Raw genomic sequence first — 21,908 nt, forward strand, 5'->3', positions numbered from 1 at the left:
ATTTCTCCTTGCTCTCTCACCCTGTCCATACAATGTGAGTGGGTAGCTTATGATCGCCTCTGCTATGGCCTCAACACAGCGCCAGGCGTTCCACTTCAGGGCAAAGAGCACGAAAAGAAGCCATAGTGTGGCCCTAGTGTGAACCAGAGTGGGCTGGGCTTCCTCGTTAAGACCTCCCCAAACCCTGATGAGCAGGTACTGCTACCCTGACCTGACCAAGGAGGAGACAGGTTCAGCCAGGACGAAGGAGGCTTAAAAGCTTAGACTCTGGAGCCAGGTTGCCTGGTTCAAATCCCAGCTCCCATACTGACTAGCCATGTGGCCTTGGGCAAGGTACTTGACCTCCCTGTGTCTCAGTTTCCTCACCTATAAAACGGGAACAGTAATGGCATCTTTCTCATAGGACTGTTAGGAAGCTTCAATGAATTAGCAGATATAAGGGCTTACAGAAGCGCCAGCCACAGAGTAAAGCTGTATATAAATTTGTGTTAAATACAACAAAAGGCTAGGGTGGCCCTGGGATCACCCCGGCTTCTCCCAGTAAGGGAGGTGCTAGCTCCATTTTATAGATGAGCCACTGAGGCTCAGAAAGGTGAGGTGACTTGTCATGGTCACACAGCAGGTGGGTGGCAGGACCTACCACGGGAGGGCTTTCACCCAGTCACCCACTAGTGCTGGGTGCACAGCAGGCATCCTTCCTACCTGCCCCGTCCTCTCCCGGCTACAGGGCAGACCCAACCTGTCTGGATACACTCCCCACACCCAGGCCCCAAGAACCAGCTGGGCGGCCTGGCACAAGGGGTGGACGCACCTCCAGCTCACAGGAGCTCCGCTCGCTGCTGCGCCCGCAGCCGTTGCCGGTGCCCTGTGAGGCGATGAAGCTGCGCAGCCGGTCGATCTCCTCGGACAGGCGGGCGTGCAGCTCCTGGGAGGGGTGGGATGGTCAGTGCAGGGGCGCCGGGATGCCCACGCCCCACCCCCACCCCAGCGGGGCCAGGCCCACCTGGTTGTGGCGCAGCAGCTCCTGGCCCTCCTGCTGGCAGCGCCGCAGCGTGTGCTCACGCTCCTCCGCCTGCCGCGTCAGGGCCCCAATCTCCAGGCACTTCTGCGAGTACTGCTCTGACAGCACCTGCAGCTCCCGCTTCAGTGCCTCCAGATCTGACCTGCCCAGGGCAGAGGAGGGGAAGGATGGCCCAGGCTCTCTCGCCCTCTGCCAGGCTGGGTCAGGTCACATAGACTCAAAGCCGCTTAGGGCTCCTGGTTCCCGCCCTAGTTTTGCCTTCAGCCAGCTCTGGGGCTGTGAACTGGTGACAGCCTCTCTGGGCTGCAGGCGCCTCTTCTATGAGGGGATGGGTCCGAGAAGCCCATCTCTAAAGCCTCCATAGCCCCAACGTTCCACGGCAGAGGGGCACCTGCTGGCTGATACTGTAGCCCAGCTCTAGGGAGACACTAAAGAGGCGAAGAGAAGGGTGGAGACTGAGACTGGCTAGACAAGAAGGGGCCTGAGAACTGCCGTGTGCACTGGCGTGCGGGTCTGGCTGAGGTCCCACTGCTTCTGTTCCCGGTGCCATGCGACCGGAGCAGGCGTCTCAGCTGGGGGCAAACTGACATGCCCTCTGCCAGGGGTCTTAGCACAGGTTCCCCCACGCATAATCATCAGGGTGGACAGCTGGGCTCCTGGCTCAGAGGGAGCCCCTGTCCCCAGACCGCAGGGCCCAATTGCCATCTTACTGGTGCTGTTTCTGGAGGCCATCCGGGCCCTGTGGGAGACTCTGTGTCTTGCTCAGCTCCCGGCTCAGCTCCTCCTGGTAGGCCTTCTTCATGGCTTCGATGGCTGGAAGCAGGGCAGAGAGGTGGAAGGGAGATTGGGGAGGGGTCAGCGGCAACAAGCCCCACTTCCTCCGGGACTCCATATGGAGACAGGAGCAGAGAGTGGTAATGAAAGAGCACTGGGCCGGGCTGTGTCATGGACTGAGCGGCTTTGGGTAAGGTGCTCAACCTCTCTGAGCCTATCTATCAAGGGAGGATGACAGTGCCTGTCTGATGGACCCTGCTGGGGAGACACCTCAATGTCTGACCACTGGTACCTCTTGTTGTTAGTGATTTCTTGGCAAGACCCCACACAGTCCTCCCTGCAGAGCCTGGAAGGTTCTTTAACAAGGTCCATCTGCCTGGCCCAGCTTAGTGGTCAAGAATGCAGGCTCTGCGGTCGGTACAAATCTGTGTGACTTTGTGCAGGGGACTTAACCCCTCTGTGCCTTGGATTCCTTATCTGGAGAACAGGGATGACAACAGCACCTTCTCTCGTGGGTTGTTGGGAGACATGTGTAGAGCAAGCAGAACAATGCATGGCACAGAGTCAGTACTCAGACACTGGCCCCCGCTGGTTTATTTTCAGGCTGTGAGACCCCAAGGACTGAGTCTCTTTCCACGCTCAAACGGGGTTGTTGTGAAGATTAAACAAGCCCTGGGCTTCCCTCGTGGCGCAGTGGTTGAGAGTCCGCCTGCCGATGCAGGGGACACGGGTTCGTGCCCTGGTCCGGGAAGATCCCACATGCCGCGGAGCAGCTGGGCCCGTGAGCCATGGCTGCTGAGCCTGCGCGTCCAGAGCCTGTGCTCCGCAGCGGGAGAGGCCACAACAGTTAGAGGCCCGCGTACCGCAAAAAACAAAAAACAAAAAAAACAAGCCCTCATTCATAGTCTTATCCAGAATTCCAAAATCCCAAAGCTCTGAACACTGGACTCTTTTGGTGGCGACCCCCAACCTGAACGGACACAAGGCTGTTTGTGATCATGACTATCCCACTTAAGTGACTTTGAGACTTTGAGAAAGTGACTTTGAGAAATTTCCAAAATTTGCCAAAACCTTAGTGCTAGATTTCAGGGTGAAGCCCAGACCCTGCTGGGAGAGGATATTTAATATACATACCAGGTTATCTTTCTAAAATGCAAAACGCACTGACCCCAGGGTTTGGGATGAGGGGCCCTGGGCTTGAGTGCTTGAAGCACTGGCAGGTGGTTAAGTTCCAGATCATGTGGCCTCTTTCATCATTTCCATTATTCTGCAAACCTTATGAAAGTGTCTAGGATGCCAGGCACACACAGCAGGTGTACGGAGAGGGAGAGCTGGCCAGCATCTTGGGCCTTCCTGTTTCTGACTTGGGAGAGCAGAGGGGAGAGGGAGAGTTGGCCAGCATCTTGGGCATTCCTGTTTCTGACTTGGGAGAGCAGAGGGGAGAGGGAGAGTTGGCCAGCATCTTGGGCATTCCTGTTTCTGACTTGGGAGAGCAGAGGGAAGGGTTCAGAGAATGGCTTTGCAGTCAGAATGCTCTGAGCTCCAACGTCAGCTTCTGCCACCTCCAAGCTATGCCATCTGGGACAAGTCGCTAACTTCGCTGAGCCCCAGTTACCTCATCTGTGAAATGGGTTCACTCCCTCGGGCACTGCAAGGACTAAGGTTGCTCACGTGGGTAACGGGCTTGGTAAATCCTCACACCTTTCCCTGCTCTCCCCAGGGTCCAGACCACATGTCCAGTGAGATGGCACTGCCATGAGAGCAGGGTCTATGGCTGAGCGGTCTCTCCCCAGCACACGGCATGGGCCTGGACGTGGAGTTGCAGCTCAGGGCATGTGTGTGGCTTGAGGGGGGCTTCCCAGTGGCCGCAGGCCCCTGAGGGAGAGGAGTCACAACCCATGGTCTGTGAGTCGGGGTCTTTTATTGCCTCGGTTTCCTCTTCGCAGGCAGGGTTAGAGGCCAGATCTAGGGGCTCCTGACCCCTCACCCCAGGTTTGGCATCAGGCCCTCACCTCCTATTTACAGGCCTCCCGAATCCGGTCAGGAGGAGCCTCTGCTTGGAGGTTCATGGGGCTGGGCCCCCCTGTGCCGCTCCTGCCCAGGGACCTCACCTGAGGCTGTGGCCGCCGTCTCCTCGGCCAGGAGCCACTCCTTCTCCTGCTGCAGCCGCTGCAGCTCCCGCTCGTGGTGCCGCTGCAGCTCCTCCATCACCTGCTGGTGCGAAGACTCCATCTCCGCCAGGCTGCGCTCGCACGCCTCCTGCGGGTGGGAGGCCAGGCGGTCACGGGGCTGCCCCCATTGTCTGGCTGGTGGCCCTTTCCCAGCCTGTGACAAGAGGTCTCAGGGGCAGGCCTGCCCTGGTCCAGGCTTCACCACCTCCCCCAAGACCCTGGCATCATCGGCCTGTATCTGCCCCTGCTCCCCGCCATCCGCAAACCTCACCCTGTCATTCTCCTGCTTCGAACCCTTCTGAGCCTCCCCATCCCGCAGAGCCAAGTCCCTGCTCCAGTTTCTGACCCTGTTGGTCTCATCCCTGGTCCTCCCCACCAAGAAGTCCCGTAATTATATATAAAAAAAAAGCACAACCAGTTCATGGCATGTTCACACCTCTGAGCTTTAGCTCATGTTCCCACTGCCTGGAACATTCTTTTACAACTTTCTCTTCCTGGGTAATTCACTTGGCCAGCAGACCAGTTTAAAGATCCTCCTAGCTCTGACTCTGGGCAGCCCCTCCCCTGCCTCCAAAGGCTCTGCTTCTGGCAGATCATAAATTCCCCCAAAAGAAGGAAGATTTGATCCAGCTCAGAGCCCCCGGGGTCTGGGCTACGGCCTGGTTTGTGGCAGGTGCTGAGCAAGTCAGCTGAAATGAATGGCTCACTGCAGAATGGGGCTGTGTAGACAAGACAGGCAAGTGTTTAAATGATTGACAATACCCACTGCTGGGAGAGCCAGCCGCGACCGGGTGCATGGAGGGCAGTTTGGTGGCATCATCTAATTTTAACGACCCCTTCACCTAGCAGGTCCACTCCTAGGAATGATCCCACAGAAAGTCATACGTGTACAAAGACTCTTGGACAAGGGTATTCCCTGTGGCAAGGTTGGTAACAGATGAAAACTGGAAATAATCTAAATACCTAACAGGGAAGCCCTTAAATAAATTATGGGATTGAGTTTTACAGAGGACCCAGGCAACTGTTAAAAGACAGAGCTGCCCACATGGACTGCTGTAGAAAGTGTCCCAAAAATTAGGTGATGAAAGCTGGTTTCTGACAATACACATGGTGGGACCCCAGTCACGGACACAAGACACTTAGAGCTGTAGGTCTGAGTACATGTACATGAAAACACAGAGAAAGGTATGGAAAGATACTGTGGAAAGCAATGGTGCCCCAAAGATGTCTATGTCCTACTCCCGGAACCTGCGAATACGTTACCTTACATGGCCAAGGAGAACAGAGGCTGCTAATCAGCTGACCTGAAAATAGGGAGATTATTTTAGATTATCCTCTGGGCCCAAAGTAATCACAGGGTCCTTGAATGTGGAAGAGGAGGCAGGGGAGCAGAGGGAGAGGCAGAAGGGACTACGGAAGGAGCTCAGTGGGAAGTGAGAAGGACTTGACTCTCCTTCGCAGGTTCTGAAGGTGAAGGAAGGGGCCACGGGCCAAGGAATGCAGGCGGCTGCCAGACGCTGGAAAACGTGAGGAAACGGAGCCTCCCCAGAGCCTATGGAAGGGAACGCGATCCTGTGGATGCCTGGATTTTAGCCTGGCGAGACCTGTGTTAGACTTCCACCCTACAAAACTGTGAGCTGATAAATTTGTGTCTTATGTTAGTGGTTAATTTGTTACGGCTGCAACAGGAAACTCTATAGATGTGCTCAAATGGTAACCAAGGCTCCCTGGGGTTGGGAGCAGGCAGGGGAAGGAGAGTTCACGTGTTTGTTTCTAACCTTTTGATTTGTTTGAATTATTTTTGAAAATGTAAACAAATTCATTATATAATTTAAAAATGTTTAAGATCATTAAAAAGGGAAGGGGAAGAGCCAAGGAAGAAACTGAGGCACGGAGGGCCAGTTAAGAGGCTGCATTCTCCCCCGTGCCACAGGGCACCTCACGGCCGGTGGGGACTGACCCCCACCTCGCCAGCAGCCACATCTGGGGGCTGCACGGGCCAGTTTGGGGGAAGGGCAAGGGTCAGGTCCCCTGGGTCCAGGTGTTCTGAGTGGTGGACAAGGGACACCTGTCCCACTGAGCCTCTGTGCCTGTCCTCTGTGTGTGCCCCCAGTAAGGGCAAGAGAACATGGCTCTGGAATTCCACAGACTGGGTCCTAGTCTTGGCTGTACCATGGAGCAAACTCGAGCAAGCTCCTTTCCCTCTCTCAGCCTCAATCTCCTCATCTGTAAAACAGACCCCATAAGACCAACTCAGGAGGGTCCCTAAGGTAAGTCAGAGTCCACCTGTAGAGATCGCCGACCTGTAGAGACCGGAGCACTGTGGGAGATGGGACTGCTGTTCTTAAAGAGCTAGATCAGGCAGGCAGACCCGGCAGCCAATAGGGCGTCTGGAGGCTGACATCAGGAGGTGGGAACCAGCCCACGATGAGGGGCTCCCAGAAGGCCAGGCGCTGCTCCCTCTGACCTGCCTTCCCGAGGGCCCAACGTGTTGGCCCGCCACCTCTGACATGGATCAAAGTAGATAAAGAAGTACGCGTGGCCCCCACTGCAGTAAGCACCCGCGGGGTGAAGCCCCAGGCCCCTGGCTGCTGTCCTGTGGTGGCAAAGCCCCACAGGCTGGAAGAGGGGTGCCCACTCGGCCTGATACCAGGCTGGGGAATCCCTCCCCTGCTGTCACCTCTCCAGGGTCCAGTGACTCTCCGGCTGCCTCCCCAGGGACCCGAGGGGACGCAGATGGCTCGGCTCCTCTCCTCTGGTGCCCCTCCCCCACCCCATCTCCCCATTATGCCCTTCTCACCCCCCATTCCTCCTGCCCATCCCAACCTAGCAGGACGAAATGCTGACAGCCTTGGGGTGCCCAGTGGGCGCCTGGGGACCAGGAAACCTGGACTGCAGACACAGGTCTGCTGCCAGCTGCAAGGTCTCGCTCCCTCTCTGGGCCTCAGTTTCCCCATCTGTAAGCTGAGAAGTCAGAGCAGTGCTTTTCAAACTTCATTTTAGTGACAGAAACCTTCTTCCAAAGGGAATCTAATGCAGGTTCTAATAGTAAAATGGACAAGGATGGAGCTGCTCTGGTACTGGTGACTGTGAATGAACCCACCCAGAATGGACCCTCCACAGAGCAAAGTCTGAAGCCCTCTGGGTGGGGGTCTCTGAGGTCCCCAGATGCCTCAGGTGGTGGTGGTGTTGGACCTCACCCTGTCTAGAGATGCCCCACCTTCCTCTGGCCTCAAGGGAGCCCTGACAACACTGGGCCCTCCCTTTCCCCCTTCCCCATGTCAGGTGATCCCCAAGCTAGGCCTCTATATCACACCCCAACTCCCCTTGGCCCTGGTCTCCCTTCAGCTGAACGTTCCATCAACCACTCAGCCCCAGACGGCCCTTGGCCTTGCATGGAGGCCCCAGCTCCCAGCCGCTCCCCTCTGCCTTCCTTGGGGCAGTGGCCCAGCCTTAAGCTCACCTCCCTCCACATGCCCTCCCATATATCTCTCTCCTTCAGCAAAGTCCTAGCTCCTGATTCTGGCCCTACCCCCTCCCAAGCCCCCTGCACTCCAACCCCACCTTCCCGATGTCACTGTCAGACCCCAAACCTCCTCAGATTTGTGGGATGCGATCCCAACTCCTTAGCTTGGCAGTGGGGGTCTCCACGATAGGCACCCACTGGCCCTCCACCTCCTGCTGCAGCCCACGCTCCCACCCACAGCTCCAGGAAGACTTCCTGAGAGCCCCACGCCCCCTCAGAACTTCTAGAAGGTCCCCCTGCCCAGAGCCTGGGATCCCAGCATTCTTTTTTGCTTCAGTCAAGGGCGTGCTGGCTGGGGGCAGCCGACTGTCAAAATTTTTAGGAATTCTGTGGCACGGTTATTTAGCATACCCATTATTAGAAATTATATAAACTTATAATTAATTGTTACATTAAAAACAAAGCTGATACTCAAAACTCATCACTTCCTAATTATTTCACTGCATTTTATTAGTAGCTATGCTTTGAGGTTATTTACGTCTCCTGTATCTATAGGGTGGAAATGTCATTATGACGGCGGGCACACAGCTTCCCAACTCTGTGTTCAGGGACATCAGCCATAGCAGGAGTATTTACACCATGGAAATTGGTAAACGTTACAAATCAGGGCTTGATTTATTGTTTTGTTGATTGTCCAGATTTAAGCAAGAGATGAGAAAGAGCTGATAATGCTCACAGTACAGATTATACTTCAAATCGGCGCGCCCTATCCACGACCGTCACGCTGTACACAGAACAAAAGCCTGAGAAATATTCTTAAAAGAATATCCTCAAATAGTCTCAACACAAAACTATCCTCTAATTCAGCAAAGAAGTTGCTATGACATTGACCAAGTAAAGTTTCAACATTTGTCTTGCTGTCTTACTCATTCACACAAACGAAAAGGCCAAACGACATTCGTGTTAGAATGATACTCGCTTGTCAGCTGGCTGTGGATACGAGCATTCGGAAAAAATCAACGAAAGTATTCTGAGAAAAATCAATTTGCTATATGGAATTCACAATAAAAAACATTACATACTTTTTATTTGTAAGTTGCACACTAAACATCCTTTATATCAGTGAAATTTACAATAAACATATACAAGTGTGTCAGTGTGTACACACACATGTATTTTTTCTGGAGAGCTAGTTGTCCCAGGCATAACAATCAAAAGTGTCTCCGGACACGGCCAAATAGCCCCAGGGGAACAAAATCAGCTTGGTTGAGAGCCGCTGTCCTAGGCAGACCGTGCGTCTCCCGAGGGCCACTGGAGGCACCCACGTCCCGCAGACCACCTTGCGCAGGGCCTCGGCCTGGCAGGCATGGGCAGGATTTCCCTGTGTTTAGGGGGCGACTTCCAGGGGCCTGCCCATTAGGAATCCCACTCTCCACCAGGCCCCCTCTTCCCCAGACATGCAGGGGAAGGGGTCTAAGTACAGAGGATCACGTGGGGGCTCACACACAGGCTCTGCAGTCAGCCTGACCCAAGCTCAAATCCCACCTCTGACATCTGCAGGCAGGTTGACCTCAGGCAAGTCACATAACCTCTCATAGCTCAGTGGCCTTGTCTGTAAAAATGGGCACAGTGCTCACGTCCACCCGCTGGGGAGATTAAATGAGATGATGAATGTCAAATGCCTCACACGGGTTCCGGTACACAGGAAGGGCTCCCAGAATATTAGCCGTTTTCTCACAACGTGGCAACCAGAAACCTGCCCCCACCCCCAACACAACAGCTTCTTGGCCTTACCTGTGAGATGTAGCCTGGGGGGATGTGGCCGTCCTCCTGGGACCTGGGTGCACCGTGAGAAGCCTCCCCTTGGAGACGCCGAGCCTCCCCTTGGAGACGCCAGGCCTCCAACTGGGCACGAAGGGACTGGACCTATCGCAGGGGTGGGCAGGAAGGCGAGGTCAGTGAGGGCCTGAAAGTGGGGATGTAGCTGATGGGAGGAAGTGGCCCTCGTGTGGAGATGCAGGCAAGGGGGACATTCTAGGTGTTTCCTGGATGGTCAGGTCAGAAACCCAGGAGAGTGCTGGCCCAGAGTAGGATCGACAGGGCTGGGAGCAGGACACTGCGGTCACCCCCACGTTATGTAGGTGGGGAGAAATGCCTTGGAGCCTCAGTTTCCCATTAGTAAAACAGTGATGAGGTCTACCCTATGGGACCATGAGACTGCTGTGAGGATTACATGAGCCAATGTAGGTAAAGAGGGCCTAGCACAAGGCTTGGGATGCAGAAGGTACTCAATAAATGGTCTCTCCCTTCTCTTCCTCTTCCCTTCTATGTGACTGCTGAGGACAGAACTCAGATGGGAAAACAAAAACAAAAAGTCCCCAAGGTCCAGGAAAGAAGATTCTAGTTCATAAGGAATCGGGGGGGGGGGGGCGGGGGCAGGGTGTCAGTGGTCAGGGGTGAGCTCCCCATCATTGTAGGTATGCAAGATAAATGCCATAGAGTGACTGCAGGGATAGGAAGGGTGTTGGTAGGGTGAGGAGGCTCCCAGAGGCCAGTGCCGCCTACCTCCCTCTCCAGTGCCTCATGGCTGTCGCTTGGGGCCCCCCGGCGCTCCCCGCGGCTTTGGTTGAGCAGGGCGGTGAGAGGTACCCGCTTGTTCTCCCGCAGGGGCAACTTCTCCAGCTCCTGCCACTTCTTCTCGATCTCCTCACTGAGCCGGTTCTGCTGGTCCTCAGTCAAGGGGGCACCCAGGCCCCGGCGCGGACCCTCGCCGGCCGGTGTCTCCGTGGCCCTGCTGTCCGTGGCCTGGAACCACTTGCGTCGCTCCTCGGAACGCTGGGCCAGGTCCCGCTCCAGCTCCTCCTGCTTGGCCGGGCGGTCGAGAGCGCGGGCCGGGGTGCGGGCCCGCTGCAGGGAGCCCTGAGTCAGCGGGGAGAGCTCCACGTAGTCCAGTGACTGCCGCTGCCCGTCCGCCTTCCGGGGGCCGCCCCAGCCGATGACCTCAGAGCCTGCCCGCTGCTCCCCCGCCTTCAGGGAGCCCTTCGGCGTGCCGTAGCTGTGCAGCGTGTTCTCCTTATTGCAGTCTGAGAGCCTAGGGGGCCAGCAGAGCCACATCAGGCGAGACCTTGCCCTCTTGGTCCCAAAACAAGCACTTCTGCAGTGTCGCCCGTGCACCGGGGTCAGGGGACAGACCCCAGTGGAGGAAGCAGCTTAGAACTAGAGCTTCATCATTAACAGACCCTGGGAACCATCCCAGCTCGGCCACTTACCAGCAGAGGGTCCAGGATACCTGGCCTCTCTCTCTGACCCTCAGTTACCTCATCTGTGATATGGGACAACAGTGCCACACACAGGAGGGACTAGGTGAGCAAACGTGTGCAAAGCGACCAGGAAGCCCTTTGAGAATGTGATCGAAGCATTAGTATTAAGGGTGCGCTGTTTGACAAGGCCCTAGGTTCAAGAGCCTCACAGTGGAATAGGGGAGATGCCCAGGGTCACTGCTGGTGAGATGAACGGTGGCCTCTGGGTGGGTGCACAGAGCACAAACTGTGGAGACCCGTAACAACTGAGGCAGTTCCCCTCTTCTTCCATAGCAATACTGTACGTGCTTACCCGGCCAAACACTAAAGCATCCCTTGGGGCTACACGTGGCCGTGTGACTCCACTCTGCCCAGTGCATATGAGAGGTGGCACGTTTTGAAGGACCAGCCGTGCCCTGGCCTGGCTCCTGGCTGGGACCCATGAGAATGTGAACAGTGCTCTGGCGCAGAGGCAAGACTGTGGGCTGCTGTGGAGCGAGAAAGAAACCTGTCCCTTGTTTAAACCTGTGTTTGGGGTTTCTTTGTTGTAGCAGTGGAGCCTATATACTAAATCACAGTCCAGCTGCACGGTAGCTGAGAGTTTACAAGGGGCCTCCATGCACGCCCTCGCATGACACACCTCGGTGTGACACGTGAGGAACATGAAACTCAGGCCAGACGGCAACTGGCCTAAGGTTGACCAGCCAGGGTGTGGCCAGGCAGGTGGACGCGCACTCAGCACCCCTCGATACCATGCTTCCGTTCCTACTGCCCAGCAGCCAGAGTCCCAGCCCCTACGGGCATCTGGGGTTTATCCTGTGTGGGGCTCTACAACCAGGTCACTTGGTCCTCCTGCCCCTCTACCCTCAGTGACCGCCACAGGGAGTGAGCTCCCCACCCAGACTAAGTAGCCATCCCCTCTCCCTGACACAGGCTCAGACGCAGCCCCTGCGGCACACAGTCAATCAGCCACCTCATGGGGCTGTGACTGACCGGCATCTTCTCCAAAGAGCCAAGGCCTCTCCCCGCCTTTTCAGGATGTGGGGAGATAGAGAGGGACAAGAGGCAAACCTCAAATCCTCAACGTATTTCTGGATGAGTGCCACGGATACCCCGTGCCCTCTCCCTCTCCCTATTCTGCTGGTGGAGAAACTGAGGCCCAGCAGGTAGAGCCACAGGGCCCTCAGGTGAGTGCCGGAAACCCACTCGGGATGCGGGGTAAGTGCCTCCCCGCAGGCCCCGGTCCAGCCCAGCACGTACTTGGTGACATCTGGGGCTGAGGTTGGACGCACAGTCTTCCTCAGAGCCTCGATCCAGTTCCTCCGGATACCCGAGGTCATGGCCGACAAGGTATAGACAGCATCTTTGGTCTGTAAGTCCACCCCACAGGTAGGTTGCCACCTGGCCAGCCCCCTTGCTCCCTCCCCACTATGGATTCCAAAGAGGTGCCCTTCCCTCCCAGGTGGGTATCTAAGGTCTTAAGCCTGGAGGTGAGCAGAGCATGCAAAACCTCCCCTCCACTAGCCTCAGGAGAGCCCCATCAGCTCCAAGATCTCTCCAACATCTGAATAGCCCTGCCAACGATATCCGGGATCGCCCCAGAAATGCTCAGCGCTGGCAGCAGGGCTTCTGACTGGCTCTGAGGACAGGATCTCCAGGTAAATGAGTGATAGGAGCCAGTCTGCTGGGCCACGCCCCACCCCGACACCTCCTCTGGGGGGCCCTCCAGGCATGCCGCCCTCCAGCCGCCCGCAGGCTCACGTGGATCTGGAAGCCATAGTTGCGCTGCACCGCATACTCGGTGACGTCCGTGCAGCAGCGCAGATCGATCTCACCGTCCAGCTCATCTGCCTGCAGCAGGAGGGCTCACGATGGTCCCTGGACTCCAGTGACCCTACTGGGACCCCCAAGCCCCTTCCAGGTGTCCCCCGGCACCTGATGGGGGAGAGAGCCCTCCCATCTCATCGTCTCACCTCCTCAGCAGTGGAATCCCTGTAGTACTTGAGGCTTGAATCGGTCAGCACAAACCAGTGCTTCTTCCACTGTGAAGGAGAGATGGTGGTGAGGGAGGGGGTGCGGGGGTGTGGAATGACAGCGTGCGTGCGTGTGTGCACCATTCCGCGGGCATCCTGGGCGCTGCCAGGTCAACCGTTCTGTTTGCAGCAGGGGCCTGGCACCCTCATCTGCTCTGCTGAGGGGTGGGGGACAGGGGACAGTGCAGAGTCACAAAATCCACATTTGAAGTAAGCCCCCCCATTTCCTCTCTGGGGGGACAGCATCTGTGAAATGGGTCGGCTTTTCCTCAGTAACCACACCCTTCTTTTCTTTCTCGGGGCCCTTCTCTGATTTGTTGACACTTCCACAGGCTTCCTGATAACTTTCCACCAAGATCACCAAGGCTCCTACATGCAAATCCCACCCAGTGCAATCCAGGAAGGGGATATGACCTGTGTAAGGTCATTTGCCTAGCAAGTCGGGGGCCAGAACTTCAAAAACCTTTTTCCATACACTGACCCCAGATCAATCACCCCAGTGGTCAAAGACAAGTCTACCAGAGAGCAGGACTGGAAGGGTGCCCAGGGAGAAGCATCCGAGTGCTGGTCGTATTCTGTTTCTCGATCTGGGTGCTGGTTACATGCGTGTTCAGCTATGTGAATACATTATCTCTACATTTATGATGTGGGCTTCTCTCTGCTCCAACCAGGACTAGGTTGGCAGGACACATAAGAGAGGGGTGGGGGCATCAGAACAGCCTGATATGAAAGTGCCAAGCTCAGCCCACCTCTGGGCTTCTGACCGTTCACTGGAAGGCCAGTCGAGGTCCACCCACTGCCAGGGTCAGTGCATGTCCTCCTGGTGCTCTCCCACATCACTAAGCCCTTGTTTATTACTTCAAGTACTTCGTTTTCTTTCCTCAGGAAGACAGTAAGTTTTCAAGGATGTGCCAGGATGATACTTTCTACTTCTTTCCACACTGCCTCCCCTAACAAATACGATTTTAGCATCCAAGAGACCAAGGTTACAACTATTGTATGCCTTGCTAGCTGTGTGTCTTTAGTCAAGTGTCTCGACCTCTCTGAGCTTCAGTTTTCTGACTTATAAAGTAGGGCTAATAAGACCCTAAGCCTCCGAGTGAAGTTAGAAATGCCTAACCCTCCCTGGAACGTCTCTCGTGGCACTGCGCATAGGGTCAGGCACTAGGTTGTTGGGGATCGTTCTAAGAGGCTGGCCTTAGAACCACCCTGCTCTTCTGAATGGCCCGAGCTGCTGCTCAGGACAACTGTCCCTCTGTAAAGTGGGGCAGGGGTTCTGTGTCAACTGATCTCTTTGGCCCCTCCAGGCCTAGTCTGTGACTGCCTGAGATGGCAGCTGCATGGGCCTCAGGTGCCCTGAGTTCTAGGCCAGGGTTTGCCCAAAGTGCTGCTAGGCCCGGAAGAGATTAAAGCCCTTGTGGGCCTGTCTCCTGTCTGTGCACTGAGGGGTTGGGCTGGCTGAACTCCCAGGGCCCTTCCAGCTCGGACATTCCAAAACCCTGTGAAAGAGAATGAGTAACGGCCAGTTCTGGGTGGAGCCCATAATCTCTGCCCTCCAGAGACCCTGGGTGGGGGAGGCCGGGAAGGGTCACTGGCAGGGTGCCCAGCCTTGTGTGAGCCTGGAGCCCAGCCACCAGAGGACTGGCAAGCAGGCAGCGGGTACGAAGGCTGTAGGCTGGAGGGAATAAAGCGTGTGGGTAGGAAACACAACGAGATTCCCTTTGGCTCCATGCCCTCCCCGGCATGCGGGCTGCACACAGACTCAAGCCACAGGCGCATGCAGGACCTGGGCGGGGAGATGTCCCTTCTCAGGCTGGGTGGGCAGGAGGCCAGCTCCAGCTTCAGCTTGGCAGCCAGAAGGGTAGAGCTGGTGCAAGGCTACTGTCCCTTCTGGCTGTAAAGAGGCACACGTTAGAGAAAGGGAAGGTTATCAGCTGAGGCCCATCAGGCACTGGGGGCTGTGTGGGACCCTTTACATGCTTAATCTCTGTGACTCCGTTATCCACCCTGGAAAGAACTATTAGTATCCAGTATGTCCATTTCACAGATGAGGCCACCGAGGCCAGAGGAAGCTGTGACTCACCCGATGGGGCCCCAGGTTGGTGAGACTTCAAGAAATGTGGTCTGAGCCCCACCCCCAGCGTTGGGGGGAGCTGCTGTAAAGCTGAGTCTTTGGGAATCTGTACGTGTCTCAGGCTGGATGATCTCTGTGAACGCTTCCATCCCAGACCCTTGGATACCCAGCCAGGGTCGTCAAGAGGTGGGAGGGCTGAGGGGCTCTTGGTGAGAGGAGGGGATGGGGTGCAGGGCGTGAAGCACCAGGAGGCCGCCATCCCTGGTGACCTTTACAGACTGCAGACTGCTCCGAGAGGCTGAGATGACTAGCAGCCTCTGCCCTCCCACCCCACAGCCCAAGGCCTTCTTTCCAACAGGACAAGAAACATCCTACCCTCAAGCCTCCCACTCCGGCCCCCACCCTGTACCCTCTCCACCCTGAAGCCAGGGTCTCTAGAAAGCCGGACAGGCCAGGGAAGCAGCTCAGCCACCTGGGCCCTGCAGCAACCCCACCTCCCACCCCCCACCCCACCCCCGCCTCAGCCCTCCTACCTCTCCAGGTTCATCCAAGATTGACATCCATCCCTTCTTGAAGTTGAGCAGATCGGGCTATGGGGAGAGGAGGGGGCAGATGAGTCAGGCCCAGCAAGAACCAAAGGGGCCTGGGGAGGAAGGGGGGCTGCCCATCCTGCCCCCGAGTGAGGGAGGGCTGAGGGCCCAGGTAGCCCCCTAAATCCAGGCAGGCTCCCCAGCCACTGAGGCAGCCTTGGTCCCTTTCCCGAACATCCGGCAATCTCTGAGAGGTGGGCTGGGTGACTGGCCACCCACCACAGACCTCTGAGCTCCCTTCCCACCAGCCGGCTTCCTCACCTGAGAGTGGGACAGGGGGCAGGAGATCTCTGACTGTAAAAAGGGACCCTTAGAGAGCTCAGAGGACAGGCCAGATCAGCAGGGCTGAGCGAACCGTCCAGTTCTTCTCGCTGATGAGGCCCAAGCGGCCCAGCAGGACAATGCCTTAACGCTCCTACCCATTCCCAACCCACTAACCCTCCCATGGTCCAACCAGCCCTGCACTTCCCTCATCTCCTGGAGAGCCTGAAAGATGGAGCCAGGCCCAGGCTGAGGTCAGAGACCTCCTGGTCCCCCCTAGATCTCTGGAAGGGCCGGGGAGATGGTACCTCAGTCCCAGCAAGCCCTACCTGCCGGGTGCTGCTCAGGGGGGCACGGCCCCGGGGTCTGGGGGCTCCCAGCTGTAGCATGTTCCACGGGGGCCTGTGAGCTAGGTCCCCCACCTAACCCTAGATGACGAAACTGCTCATCCAGGCATTTTCTCTGGCCAGGCCTATCCACAGACCCTCCCTGCCTGCTGGGGAGACCACTCTCTCGTCTAAGTCCCGGTCCGCCTGCAGAGGTTCAGCTCGTGCCCACTGGCGGGCCAGGCTGGCAGGCAGGGAGGAGGCGGCCACCTGTTGCCATGGCTCTGAGCCCACCTATCAGCACCTGCATCACAGCCTCACCAGGCCAAGGTGTCCGGTTGCATGGAGGGAGCGGGTGGCATGGCTCAGTGGGGTAGGCGGCGATGGCGGTGGCGGCTGGAAACCTGGAAACCGGAGCCACCTGACCTGGCCACCTCCCCTGACCCGCCTTCCTGTCAGGGAGCCCCATTCTCCTCTTCCTCAGGTGGAGGAAGAGACCTGAGAGGGGCTTGGGCCAGCAGCCTGGACATCCTGAGCCGTCTCCAGCCATGGCCTTGGGACCAAGGGCCCCTGGATCTCGGCAGGCCGGCAGCCCAACTCCTGCATCGCAGCCCCTGCCCGGAGACCTGTCTGAGGGAAGGGACACAGGCTCTGCCCAGACCTGGGAAACCCCAGGCTGCATATGCCCTGTCTGCTCTCTCTCCTTCCCCACCCTGTTCCCCACGTGGGCCGGAAGCCGCTCAGCGTGGTTCTAAGCTAAGACTGAAAACCGGTTAGCCACGCTCAGGGCCACCAAGTCACCTGGGTCCACATGCAGATGGAGACCGCCCCCGTGGCCCCAGGAGAAACGTGCTGAAGAAACATCCACCCTCCTCTACCTCCCTGATCTAAATTCCTGTGCTGCTGAGGCAGTCCGCACCTCCACCTCCTGGCGCTGAGAATGAGAAGGTAGGCCTTCTGGGATGGACCACGGAGCTGGCATCACTGTGCTGACCCGAAGAGAGCCCCCGGAAAGGACAAGCAGATAACCCAGCCAATCGGACTGAGCTGAGCCAGGGCTGGGAGATCAGCCGTGGGCTTCCAGAGGCTGAGGAAGGGCAGGAATGACAGGCTGGGACCCTGAGGGCTGCCTGGGAAGTGGGGTCACGGTGACCTGCCTAAGTCACATGCCCTCCCTGAGCCCGGCTGCCTGATGTGGCTAATGATAGCAGGACCCTGCCCTCCTGCCGGTTCCATGAGAGAACTGAATGGGCCACACATGGAGACGCCAGCACACACACCACACACGTGCCGCACACGTGCCGCATCAAGCACGAGATGGTGCAGTGACCTTGGGGACAGGAGCTTTTAAACCTGCTGGCAGGAGAGGTCCTGAAGTCACCCTGGAACCCCCCCAGGGGTCACAAGGTCTGATAACATAAATCGCCTCCCCTGCACCTTCACGCGTGGCCCCCAGGCCCAGACACCATTCCTCCTCCCGAAGGAAGCTCCCTTTCTCCTTTTTCCTTTCCGGAGCACTGACAGGTCCTCACAGTGGGCCCTCGTTCCTTTGGCCACAGGTCAGCACTGCCTCCCGCTGGCCTGGACCATCGACACAGCCTCCTGTAAGGACACTCTGGCAGGGGACCAGATCCAAAAGGCCGAATGTCACAAGCCGCTTAAAACCTCCAGGGATGGCTCCAGATGGCTTCAGAACAAGGTCCAGCTGCCTTAGGATGGCACAAAAGCCTCAACCTGGACTCCCCACTGCTTAGGGGGCCCCATGTTTATGTCATCACACATCCTCTCTGATGCCCAACACATCAGGACTAGTAGGGCCCTCCACACATGCCTGTGTCCTCTGCTTGAAATACCAGGCCGCTGCCTCCTCCTCCTTCGACCAGGCAAACCCCTTCTCATGCCTTAAGACCCGGCTTAATTGCCACGGCAGAGGCCCCTTTCCCAGTACACACCACACACCACACCAGGCGACCTCCCACGGCCTCTGTTGCATCTGTGATTGTCTTGAAGCCATTTACTTATCCCTCACAGGCTAGACTAGAAGCAACTCAGTCAGGGAGTTCATGCCCCAAGACCCGAGGACTCAGGGAACATTCATAAAAATTTCTTTCTTTCTTTCTTCTTCTTTCTTTTTTTTTTCTCTCTCTCTTTCTTTTTTTTTCCTTTGGAACCAGGCCCCTGTTCTACGCCAGGAAATAAGCTGTGAAAAAGAGATGTGGCCCCTGCCCTGGTGAAAACTCAGGGCAGAAACAGACAATAAACAAGCGCACAGGTATATAATTTGATGCCGGGCAGCAGCTGGGGAATGAAGCTTCAGGGGCAAGGCTGCACCCGGCTAGCGCAAAAGGAGGTGGAGCAGATCCTGACTCCAGGCCTGGCTTCCCGAAGCCTCTAAGCATTTACCCAGTCACAGCACCTTTGCCACTTGCTCGTTCAGATTCCTGAGGTCGGGGAGATGGGGCCAGAAGAGAGGAAAAGGGTGTGAAGAAGAAACAGGAAGGACACCGGCCTGGAGCAGGCTCAGGTCTGAAAGCGGCCAGGATGAATCCGGTAAACGCTGTCAAAGGTGACTGTGAGCCTCCCCTCCGCTGCGAAACCTCTCATGGCTCCCCAGTGCCCCTGACCAAAGCCCAAGCTGCTCTTCCTGGCCTCTGAGGCTTCCTTCCCAAGTCCCTTTTCTATGTTTTCACCATTTAATTCCCCAAATATGGCCACCAGCCTTTGTCCACACTGTCCCTCCTCCCCCAGTCCATCTCCACCTGACCAAGTCCTACAGTCACAGGAGGACATCTCCCTCGGGAAGCCCCCTCCCATCAGCAGGGATGTGCTGTCTTCCTCCACATGCTGATTCTAGCAGCCTTACCCTTGTTCAGTGTGTGCTTCCCCAGGAAAGGCAACTGTGTACATTTCTTATCTCATCCTGAGAGAAAACTGGGACAGACCTGGTTACAAACTCTGGCTCGGCCAGGGCCCAGCTGTGTCACCTGTAACTTCACCTCTCTACACCTCAGTGTCCTCATCTGTTAGATGGGGAGTTACCATCAACCTTCAGGGTTCCAATGTGGTAATGTGAAAGCACCCAGTTCAGGGCCTGGCAGGCACCCAGTCAGCAATGAAACCACCCCCCACTAGCCTGCTGGGGGGGCGGGGGGCGGGCGGCCAAGACACTGACTCAGCTCCTCCCCCCACATCCCTCTCTACTCCTCCCTGACAGGGAAGGGGAGGCTGCTGACAACAGGAAGGGCCAGCAGAGAGGTGGCAGGATGTGCAGAGCCTGAGGAAGTCCAGGCAGTGAGCAGGTCATCACACTCACAGGGGCAGGGCCCCTGCATACAGCACCCTGCTCAACTCTCCCCACCCTCCTCATCAGGCTGTCAGAGCCTCCCTAAGTCACTTGCCAGAAACCAAAAGCAGTCCTGCCCCTCTCTTCCAGAACATCACAGTCAAGGGGCCAGAGTGACGTGAAAAAGGGCCACTCCTTCCCTTACAATCAGGGTAACCTCTGGCAACTCACCAACGCCCCTCCCCAAGCCTCAGTTTATCTGACTGTAAAATGGGGGTAATGGTGAACTCAGCTATGAGGTGCAATATGATAAATAAGGCGCATGTATTGACAGAGCTTGGGTAGGGCTCATCCCCAAGAGAAAGACAAATCCCTGCCATCGTGTTCCCCACCCCCAAGAGCGGGCCTGCCCCACCCAAGGTCCCAGCGCCGCTGCGAAGTGGCAAGCTCGAAGTGGCAAGCCCGAGAGAACATGGTATCCTGCTGCTTCAGAAGTCCCAGGACAGGCTCTGGTCAGGATGGGAAGAGGCGGCCCCTTCTCACCCACCCAACCTCCGGCCAGCGCCCACACAGGCGTACAGCCTTCCCAGGCCCACATCAGCGCGACCCATCCGAACCAGGGAGCGCCTCTCTCCAGGCCCCGGCGAGACCCAGATCCAGGCCAGGCCCATCTCCGCTCCTCCCGTGGCCCAGAACCCTGAGAGACCCTACGGATCTGGCAGCTTAGGAGGATCAGATCAGGTTTTCACCAAGGGGGGAGCTGGAAAGGAGAAGGGAAAAGGCCACCCGGAATCTGTCCGTGATTGGTCCCGCAAAAGTGAGGGGGTGGTGCCTGGGAACGAGAGTTCCCATCTTCTCGGGGGTTGCCCGGGCTTCTGGCCCAGAAAGGTGAGGCGGAGGCCGGGGGAAGGTGAGGCAGGACGGCCGGCCCGTGCCACCGGGGTCGCCCTGTCTTCCGGCCGAGACTTCCTCTCGCCTCCGAGAAGTGAGGAGGGGGCTGCCCAGGAGGGGAGCGGCTCGGCTCTGGCTCTGGCCGTTGCTCTCATCCGGACCTGGGGCGCAGAGGGGCTGCCCCCCGGGGAGGCACTCACCGTCATGGCGGCACCCCGGGGCGGCGAGAGCAGGAGGCAGGAAGGTGGAAAGGGCTCTCGGGCCGGGCTCAGCGGCGCGGGAATCCCGCCGCCGCCGCCGCCGCCGCCGCCGCCGCCGCCGCCGCCGCCGCCCCTTTCGGCCGGCCGCCGCCGCTCGTCCGGCCCTTCCCTTCCCCGGCGCTGCCCCAGCCCCTTCCATCCGCCCATAAAACTTTTTTTTTTTTTTCAAACTTCCTGGGAGGATCCGGGCGGGCCAATGGGCGGCGGGGAAGCCGAGACAAACAGTGGCGGGGGCCGAGAGTAGGCCAATAGGAGCGCGGGAGGGGCCCGGGGGCGGGGTCTGCCGCGACGGGACGGGTGAGCTGGGGCAGTCGGGGCGGGCGGATGGGGGCGGAGGGAAGTGAGGGCGGGCCGAGCTCTGACGGCGGGCAAGCTAGGAGGAAGGAAGGGCCTAGCGTGCAGGTGACTCCGTCGGGCCACGGCTAGGGAGTGCGGGGTGGGGGCAGCCGGGTGTGGCACCCTTGTCGTCCAGCAACGGCTTCCCGACCCACGCCAGCCGCCGGACGGAGCGATGGGTCCATTAGGCCTCGGCGCCTCGGTTTGATGGCGACATGGGCAAAGCACCCATTACTACCAATTCAGCGGGTCCCACACGCCAAGCCCTGTTCGTTACCCATGTAATGGACTTTCATCCTTACCACAAACCCGACAGGTGATATCCTTGTCCCCATTTTACTAATGAGAAAACGGAGGCTCAGCGAGGTGAGCCAACTTGCCCAGGGTCACACAGTAAGAAGAGAAGGGATTCCTAGGAAGTAATCTAAGCACAAAGTGAGTTCTGGAATTGGTAGGGCCTTTCCTAAACGTGCCCTCCTCACCGGGGGTCTTTCTCGCCTTAAGAACCTCATTTTGGGTTCTTGGGTGTGGGCTATACCCGTTTCTCACTTTCCCAGAACACTTGGTGGTTTGTAAGAGTACATTTGCCCTGCAGAATCTCCTCTAAGCCTGCAGCTGAGGAGGTACTGTGGTGGAATTTGTTGCTAACTGCATGAGGTGGCTTATGGGGCATTGTGATTTAAACCCTGTATTACCTTAAGCAAGGTCCTTAACCTCTCTGTGCCTCAACTTCACCCTCTGTAAAATGGGATAATGCTGTTATCTCACAGGCTACTGTAAGTATTAAGTGTTAATTTAAGTAAAGCACCTAGAACAACCCCTTTATCCCAGTTAGCTCTCTTTAGGTAGGGGCGCAGGGGAGCTTGGAATAATTACCACTTCAATGATTCTGCCATCTCAGTTTGGGGTTCGAAAATTATTGCTGTCATGATTATAATCACTATCTGCATTTCACAGATACACAGAGGCCCAGGGAGCTGAAGTTTTCCCAGCATTTCCCATTGGAATTCTCTCCTCCACCCTGAGGAATGAGACCAAGGGTAAGTCCTCCTAGACACTGGCCTTCTGGCATCCCTGTGCTGAGTGTTCCCACACTACCCTGTACCTCACTCAGGCATTTGGT

At 57.2% G+C, this 21,908-nt stretch overlaps 1 protein-coding gene across 12 annotated transcripts in view; it reads right to left on the reverse strand.

Annotated features, from left to right (window-relative positions):
- TRIOBP (TRIO and F-actin binding protein) overlaps positions 1-21,908 on the reverse strand; it is a 125,772-nt gene that overhangs the window by 62,843 nt on the left and 41,021 nt on the right. For 9 of the 12 annotated variants that reach the window (XR_009543238.1, XR_009543239.1, XM_060164460.1 and 6 more), the window contains 10 exons: positions 15,372-15,428; positions 12,705-12,773; positions 12,493-12,582; positions 11,992-12,101; positions 9,998-10,523; positions 9,227-9,358; positions 3,907-4,054; positions 1,732-1,834; positions 1,004-1,163; positions 812-925 (listed from right to left, as the gene is read on the reverse strand). Coding sequence is in view for 10 of the 12 variants with exons in the window: in XM_060164460.1 (XP_060020443.1) it covers positions 812-925; positions 1,004-1,163; positions 1,732-1,834; positions 3,907-4,054; positions 9,227-9,358; positions 9,998-10,523; positions 11,992-12,101; positions 12,493-12,582; positions 12,705-12,773; positions 15,372-15,428 (1,509 nt within the window). In the remaining 2 variants the exon portion in view is untranslated. Of the gene's footprint in view, positions 1-811; positions 926-1,003; positions 1,164-1,731; positions 1,835-3,906; positions 4,055-8,082; positions 9,079-9,226; positions 9,359-9,997; positions 10,524-11,991; positions 12,102-12,492; positions 12,583-12,704; positions 12,774-15,371; positions 15,429-20,389; positions 20,612-21,908 lie in introns of those variants that run through there. The other 3 variants (XM_060164465.1, XM_060164467.1, XM_060164463.1) reach the window with 3 other exon arrangements.

Source organism: Lagenorhynchus albirostris, chromosome 11 (assembly GCF_949774975.1).
Source record: "Lagenorhynchus albirostris chromosome 11, mLagAlb1.1, whole genome shotgun sequence".
NCBI lineage: Eukaryota > Metazoa > Chordata > Mammalia > Artiodactyla > Delphinidae > Lagenorhynchus > Lagenorhynchus albirostris.